Source organism: Solanum lycopersicum, chromosome 2, assembly GCF_036512215.1.
Source record: "Solanum lycopersicum chromosome 2, SLM_r2.1".
Classification (NCBI taxonomy): domain Eukaryota; kingdom Viridiplantae; phylum Streptophyta; class Magnoliopsida; order Solanales; family Solanaceae; genus Solanum; species Solanum lycopersicum.
The window spans coordinates 33,729,818-33,738,623 of NC_090801.1; the positions used below are offsets into that span (position 1 = coordinate 33,729,818).

The window sequence follows — 8,806 nt, forward strand, 5'->3', positions numbered from 1 at the left end:
TGTCTTTTACCCTAATTACCATATAATTATGTATAAAAGGTGACCAAAGTAACCCACTAATTAATTCAAGGTTATCTCCTTTAACCCCCAAGTAATTGAATTATTAACATTCAACCACTAACTTTATAATTATAAGCAGGAATAGTCCAAAACGCCCCTTAAAATATTTAACAGAAATCTGACCCCGTCAAGGTTACGCAGCTTGTGACAGCCCGCCGTGCCTGCGACGGTCCGTCCTGCTGCTTCCATCACAAAGTTCAGAGACTCAATTCATTAAAGAGTCTGTGACGGTCCGTCGTGCCCACGACGGTCCGTCCTGCCATGTCGTCGCGAAGTTCAGAGTGTTGTTCTCAGTACCCAATTTTTCAGAATTCTAAGTGTTTTGGAATGAGACCCCCTCGACGGTCCGTCGTGCCCATGACGGTCCGTCGTGGGATCCGTCGACCCAGACAGTTATTACCAGAATAAACTCTACTGCTCAAAACAGCTAAACAGGTCGTTACAATAGATACCAATTTACCCATCGTTCGTCCCCGAACGATCACAAGAAGAAAAATAAGGACGAAAAGGAGTACCTGAATCTGTAAACAAGTATGGGTATCTTTCTTGCATATCGGCCTCCTTCTCCCAAGTGGACTCTTCAACGGGTCGATTCTTCCATTGAACTTTGATGGATGCAATCTCCCTTGATCTCAACTTGCGGACTTCTCTATCCAAAATGGCAACAGGCTCCTCCTCATAAGACAAATTCTCATCAAGAAGGACTGAATCCCAACGAATGATGTAGTTTCCATCACCATGGTATCTTTTCAGCATAGACACATGAAATACCGGGTGCACTCTTGACAGTCCTGGGGGTAAAGCTAATTCATAAGCTACCTCCCCCACGCGCTTCAAAACTTCAAATGGACCAATATACCTCGGACTAAGCTTACCTCGCTTACCAAACCGCATCACCCTTTTCATGGGTGAAACCTTATGCAAAACTTGCTCGCCCTCCATAAACTCCAAGTCTCTAACCTTTCGATCTGCATATTCTTTCTGCCTACTTTGAGCCGCTAGAAGCTTTTCCTGAATGCTTTTCACTTTATCTAACGATTCCCTCAAAAGGTCAGTACCCCAAGGTCTAACTTCAAATGCATCAAACCACCCAATGGGAGACCTACATCTTCTCCCATACAGTGCCTCAAATGGGGCCATATCAATACTTGAGTGATAGCTATTGTTGTATGAGAACTCTGCTAAGGGTAAGAAGTTATCCCAATGACCACCAAACTCTATCACACATGCACGAAGCATATCCTCCAAAACCTGAATCGTTCGCTCAGACTGACCATCGGTCTGAGGGTGAAATGCAGTACTAAGATCCAATCTAGTACCTAACTCAGCATGCAATGTTTTCCAAAACTTAGAAGTAAACTGCGCACCTCTATCTGATATGATGGAGAGTGGAACTCCATGCAATCGAACAATTTCTGAGATGTAAATTTTGGCTAACTTCTCTGCATTATAAGTCACCTTGACCGAAACGAAATGAGCAGACTTAGTTAATCTGTCAACAATCACCCAAATAGAGTCATACTTACCCATCGTCTTTGGAAGACCAACCACGAAGTCCATTGCAATTCTCTCCCACTTCCATTCAGGAATGGGCATTCTCTGAAGTGTCCCTCCAGGCCTCTGGTGTTCATACTTTACCTGCTGACAATTCGGGCATTGAGCAACAAAATCAACAATGTCACGCTTCATCCTACTCCACCAAAAATGTTGATTTAGGTCACGATACATCTTGGTTGCACCAGGATGTATAGAATACCTTGAACTATGGACCTCCGTAAGAATAACGTGAATCAATTCATCGACGCGGGGTACACATACCCTTCCCTTAATCCTCAAAATACCTTCCTCATCGCGAAGTTCAGAGAGTTGTTCTCAGTACCCAATTTTTCAGAATTCTAAGTGTTTTGGAACGAGACCCCCTCGACGGTACGTCGTGCCCATGACGGTCCGTCATGGGATCCGTCGACCCAAGCAGTTATTACCAGAATAAACTCTACTGCTCAAAACGGCTAAACAGGTCGTTACATTATGTTTTTTGAAAATCAATTTGATTATTTTTCAAAGTTAAATTAGATTAACATTATTTTGAAATCTTAAAAAAATCAATGTTCAAAAACTATACTAAAAGTATTTTAAATTGCATATTTTTATATATCAATATGATTAAAAAAAACATATCATATAATGTTAGTTAAATTTCTTATCATTTGACTCTAAAAATAAAAACTACGACACTAAAAATAGACAATTAAACTTATAAAAATATTAGTTATTTTTTACTACAATCCACGAAGTTCACACTTCGTAATACTTCTACTTCACACTAAAAAAAGTTATAAACAGTTAAAATTCTATAAATAAAAAAATATTCATATTTTCGTAATTCAATTCGTCATTTTTTTTATAATTGACATATAAATAACTAATAATTATAAATTATAACATTATTCTTTATCTTTCAAGTTATAACCATAAAAATTATAGGTTGTAACATTTTAGTAAAATAAAAAAATGATTTAAAATAACAATAAAAATTAATTAGTGTGAAAATCAAATAAGGTAAAAACATATATATTAGTAGCAAATAATTTGAATTCATTAATGATTATTAATATGTCATAAAATAGGAGATTCATAAAAAATATATATTTGTTTTCCTTGTTTGACTCGAAGAAAATTCGTTCAAAACACATTATTTTTTGAACGTTTCTATCTCTTTTCAATTTTTCTCTCTAGTTAGTTCATCTAATTTTTATTCGTTTTTATTCAATAATTTTCATTTTCTTTTAATGAACGAAAAAATAATGCATGGTGGTAAATTGGGTAATTCAAGTTAGTGTTCTTTGCAATTTTTCATTTGTATTGGTATACTACCAAACATTAAAAAAAAATTAAGACCAATAATACTGAAAAAAAATATTCAGATTTTGTTTGTGTATAATATTTAACTATGACGTTTTTGGAATGAACATTTATTTTTTGAAATTAAATAAAATTTGTTTTAAAATGGTATATAAATTGGTATGAACATTTTTTGTTTATGTTTCTGGTTAAAAAAATTGCATAAAGTTCCATTTGAAATTGGTATACTGATTTTACTATGTTGGTACAATTTTGGCGTTATATTGAAATGAATTTTGTGTACTCATTATCTAATAAATGACTATTAATAGTTAAATTACTTTCTCAATTTAAAAAAATGATGATCTAATTTGACTTGAAACGGAGTTTAAGAAAAGAAAGAAGTTTTTCTAATTTTGTGGTTCTAAACTAAAGTTATATCAAATGTACCAAAATACATTTTAATCTTGTAATCTTAAACATGCCACATGGAAAGTTAAAATTAAAGCGTTGCCAAAAAAGATGAATCATTCTTTTTGAAATAAAATAAAAAGAAAATAGTGACTTTTTTTTAAACGGAGGAAATAATGTTAATTTGGTATCGTATTGACATAATTCTATTGTGAAAAAATGACAACTTATGTGAGGAAATACTCATAATTTAAGCATGAAATGTGCATAAAAATTGTATGATTTGTATACTGATTTCATATTTTGTTGCCTAAACTAATTAAATAATGACAATAAAATCTAATTTTATTTTGATATGAATATTGGATTTGTTGATTATTCATTTATTTGTATGACTCATTTTTTATTTGATGTGAAATAGTAAAAACGGAACATGAATCAAGGTAAATTTTCTAAAAATAGGTAAGAGATAATTGTGATTGATTCTTTATATCAACTAATAATAAAAATGTAATTATAAAACTTGAATTTATTAATAAAGTGGAAAAATAGATTTATAAATAAAAATGATCTGTAATAACACACAGTTAAAATATTACAAGTAATAATATTAGAAAAGTAAATCTAAAATCAGTAATATTAACCCTTAAATATTAAATTCAAAATAACTCAATTTTATATTTTTTGAAATAGAAATATGTGTCATCCCGTATATAGTGAAACCGAGCATCCATCACAATAATTCCTATTCGATTCATTATGATATAGTTCAACAATCCGATCAAACCATTCTATTCATTTTTGGTACCTATTCATTCTAATTTGGTGTCTAGCCTTAGTTTTAATCATAACATATAATTGTAGCTTTCGTATTTATATGTTTTTATTGATATAATATCTCACTATATTTCTTGTTTCACTGTATCAAAACATTTACGATTAATCTTTTTGTTCCACCATATTGTGCCAAATTATTGTACTTGTGAAAAGTCTTATATTTATTTCATAAATATTTTTTATTGGGTAAATTAAAAAATTAAGCATTAACGACCAGCATAGCCTACCCTAGAGAAGAGTAAAAGGGGAAGATAATATTGAGTTTGATCTACTTCCAAGTTCCAAGACCTACGGAGCACATAGTCCATAGACCTTTCAGTTTTCACCTTTTCACTGACAAAATAAAATAAAGTAAATAAGACCTTTCACCTACCTTGTAAATCAAATGAAATGACACGCCTTCATCATTTATTACAAGTAATAATAGTATTAGTTTTCCCGCCTTTTCACTTGCTATACTTATATCGCTATAATAGAACTTAACCAAAAAACTTAAGAGAAAAAAAAATGACAGAAAATTCAACCACAGGTGCAGCAAATTGTAGTGTGGAGTTTGTGAGAGAAGAAGAGGAGATAGTGTCAAACAAAAGGAAAAACGATGATATCGATGTCACAAGGTTTCTCTATAATGATACTCCTTCCGATGGATATTATCAAGAGAAAACTCCTTCTCCCAAGCCCAAGAGGATGATGAATCTGAAATCCAAACCTCCTCTGTTTTCAAAAGTGTGGTGTGATGAAGATGAGATTTCCCTACTCAAAGGTATCATTAAGTTCAAGGAACAAACAGCTTGTGAAATCACGCAATGTATGACAGAGTTTTGTGCATTTATCCTTCCATCACTTACTCTTCAACCTACGCGTGTTCAATTGAGAGAGAAAATAAGACGTCTAAAAAAAAAGTATGAAAAGACTCTTGCCACAGGAAATTCGTCTAATACAGACGTGCACCAACTCGAACTGTTCCAGTTATGTCACATAATTTGGACTCAACCTCCTAACTCTCTACTGCTAAAGGAGAAGCGAGAAGATGGGCTTCAGGTAAAGGAGAAACACAACAATCCAGAGCTGGAAAAGCAGAATATACAGGTAAATGAGAAGAAGCACAATATTCCACAAAAAGGGCAGCCGGAAAAGCAGGAGAGGAAGCACAACATGCGGCCAATTCAGCAGCATAAAATTATCCCCGATTCTGGACTGGATGGGCAAACCATGGAAGATTTGTTGAAGCGACTAGCCAAAGATGTAGAACTTGTTGTAAATTCAAAGGCATGTTTGCAAGGAAATGATGATGAAGTTGGTAGAAGAGTGCTTAATATTAGCCTAAAAAGTACGAATTTAGGGATAAAGTTGGGGACATTGGTGCTGGATAAAGCTACTTCGCCTGAGTTGGTATAGCCATGTCTTATATTTTGTTTTTTTCCCCTTAAAATTACTGAGCAGAATTATATCATTTTTGTGTGTTGAATGGTATGTCAGCAAGATTCTCCGGAGCTAATGGAACAAGTGGTATTAAGGGCTTATCTGGAAGCCAAGAGAGAGCACGCACAACTACTTTTAAATGCTTATGATGGTTTGACGAAGGTAACAATTCTATCTGCTTTGACTAAGCCTGATTATTTATCACAATATATTCAGATACATAAAACAGTTCTATCTCCTTATAGAGAAATTTGGAATCTTCTTGATAGAGCTATACTCTGAAAGTTATTTGTTTCCGGCAGCGTACATTATAAATTCAGATCTTTGATTTTCAGCACTGTAACTACTCTTCTGGTAAATGGTTTGGGCAGTCTTGTCTTAGGCTAAAATTTTGTAAATCTAGAGATCAGAGACTGGATCAATTAATTTAGACTACTTAGAAATCATGTGGATCTGGTCAATAGTATTGGAAGTATCTAGACACTGTTCCCTTATTCTTAAAGCTTAATATCTTTAATTTGCTTGCTTTGGTTAGGTAGGAATATAAACTGAATTTGCTCATCCCAGGCTACTATCAATTCTGTATTTTATTATGCCCACCAATGTTGGTTTAGGGATGTATAGATTCTTGAGACTAGAGAAGACATGATGGTCTCCCCTGGACCGCCAAGCTTTAGACTATCCATGTTGCTGGTTTTATTGTGCCTTATTTAGTGAAAGTGCTTAACTGCGACAAAGTACTATCCTACTGTTGGAGTTATTCTGTTGTTAGGACTAGAGATTCTTTTGGTATACTTCTACAATGAAAATGTAGCGGATATTTGCTTGATAATCCTGTGTTACTTGGACCAATATAAGGATGTTGCCACGTTGGACATGGTTTTGTGTTAGGTGTCTGGGGATTTCTGTGCTGAAGACTATAAGTTGAGGATAAGGAGATAAAACTAAACTGCTAAACACAGATGTGGAATACAAGCTACTAATCATGTGGTTAATATGTGTTATTCACCTTGCATTTCAATATGCTCTTCATTTATATCTGGTACTGCTTCTTGGTAGCATAGTTGTAGCATTAGTCGAGTGATTGAAACAGATTGTCCAGACTTTTGGGATGTGCTGTATTTGTTTATGAATGTTTTTCTGTTTGCTACATGGTCTTGGGAATATTTTCACACCTTTTTGGTTCTTTCCTCTAGTCTTCTGTATTTATTCTCAACTAGAACAACACAATATGGTTTTGTTTCTTTTGCAATTTTCTCATTTTGTGAGTAAATGATTGCTCATTTAACTCATAATCAATTTCTCCCGTTTCAGCAAAATCTTATATTCATCTATAGTCTTGTTCAAAGTGTGGAACACCCTCATATTCCACATTTGATTATCTGTCATATTTTATTCCACCCGAGTACTATTTTTTTTTTAAATTGCCAAGTTGATCTTGATGCTTATCTTAGCCATGTAAGCTTGTGTCATATGCTCTGTAGTGACATTAGCAGGGCAAAGAAACTCTAATCATGTGCAGACAATGACCAAGACAGCATCACATCTTATATGTAGAGATACCAGGATGTTTGGATGATGAAATACTCATTTTGGAGCGATAGATGTTTCAACCCTCGGAACAAAATAGATTAGCCAGTTTAAGACACACATTAAACATTAGCAATCTCTCAATTTTCCAGAAACACAAGGATCAATTGATTTTATATCCAAGTATGACAAAGTAATACTGGCAACAATATATGTAATTTCAACATTAACTTCTAGCATCTCCATAGCCATATTAGTGAAGTATATACCTTTATTCTGACATATATAGGAAAACCCAAGTACATAAAAGGGCTTGTGTGTTCAGTCAGCCTATATATTTCATCTCATTAGTGTTAAGAGTGGTGAGAAATATATTTTCGCTTTGTGCATCTTCCTGCTCATACATTTCTGATCCTTCACTTTAACACCTGTAAGTGAAAATCATCATTTATGTTCTAACTGATTTAGGAGTCTAGATAGTACTTAAGCTCCTACAATGAAAGAGTGAGGGAGATCATGGATCACACCTTGTGTTAAACCATTAGTGGACTTGAAAAAAACATGTCTTGTACCATTAACAATAGCGGAATCCTTCTCGACTTGGACTGTAATTCATGTTTCTGGCTTCTCTTCTCTTTTTCTACTTTTTAATAATTCTCTTATTTTGATTTCTTCAGATAATTCTGCTTTATATTACTCTATTATTTTAACAGCTGTCTCATCTTTTATATACATGTATAATTAGTTGGCCATCCTTAAGCTATGAGATATCATGTGTCCCCTAATGTGGTGGTACAAAAAAGGTGAATTACGTACAATTGTGACTTGTGCAACACGTAAATAAACTAAAACAGCTCTATGTAATTCTCTGAACCAAATATTTAATGGTTACTCTGATAGGTTTTATACACTAGTTTGGCTTTGTTGATATGTAGAAGTATATGATGAACAGTTGGCTTGTCTATTTTGTCATTAGAAAAGACTTAGCCCCTGGTCTTGGAAGACCCCTTTTGTTGACATTTCCCTGAAATAATGTTTGTGATGTATCATTTAAATTTATATCTTATCCAGTGCTACCTCTTGTATTTTTCATTAATGTCTTTATGATCTATCTAAAAGTTAAATCACTGCTTATTGACTCTTTCCTTCTCCCCATCTTGTAGGATAATAGTAATGAAGCCGAGGCATCAGTGTCTGCTATCAAAGACTGAAGCCTATGGGTTCTGCATTCTATATGAAACTGTCCTTGCAATTTGCGTCACAATGACATCTAGCTTTTCTGGTTTTCTGCTGGCTATCTGTATATATTTTTGCAGACTGCAACTAAGATTGCCTCTTGGATGGTTTAAAACACTTTTGATGCTCCTACTTATCTTGTTTTGGAACTTACATGGGTTCTATTATTTCATATATAATAAGGCTTGTTTAAATATGTTCACTTTGTAACATCAAAAATTAGGTTAACGGTAGCACTATATATCTGAATATGGGTTTTAAGCTGGGCTGGAGCTATAGTGTCCATTTGGACCTCCTTCGCTGAGGGTGACCAATTGGAGATCTATGTCTGAAACTTATACTATACAGACCAATTGGAGATCTATGTCTGAAACATACTATACAAGTAAAATGCTACTCAAGATAGTTAAAATTAAGATTTTGGATATTTTTGACGCTAACATGTTTTGTCGCCCAATGGCTTGGGCTT

General features: G+C 33.9%; 1 protein-coding gene across 1 annotated transcript; it reads left to right on the forward strand.

Moving 5' to 3' along the window:
* The first annotated feature begins 4,621 nt into the window (after window positions 1–4,621).
* LOC112940863 (STOREKEEPER protein-like) lies at window positions 4,622–8,533 on the forward strand. The gene is made up of 3 exons (XM_069293256.1): window positions 4,622–5,541; window positions 5,629–5,733; window positions 8,265–8,533. Exons 1-3 carry the CDS (start codon window positions 4,657–4,659, stop codon window positions 8,310–8,312), a joined length of 1,038 nt encoding a protein of 345 aa, XP_069149357.1. The 5' UTR covers window positions 4,622–4,656; the 3' UTR covers window positions 8,313–8,533.
* Window positions 8,534–8,806: the final 273 nt, after the last annotated feature.

Coding starts and splice junctions, on each gene's coding strand:
- LOC112940863 (XM_069293256.1), top strand. CDS start 4,657: ATGACAGAAAATTCAACCACAGGTGCAGCAAATTGTAGTGTGGAGTTT. Junction 5,542..5,628: donor AAGCTACTTCGCCTGAGTTG/GTATAGCCATGT, acceptor ATGGTATGTCAG/CAAGATTCTCCGGAGCTAAT. Junction 5,734..8,264: donor CTTATGATGGTTTGACGAAG/GTAACAATTCTA, acceptor CCCATCTTGTAG/GATAATAGTAATGAAGCCGA.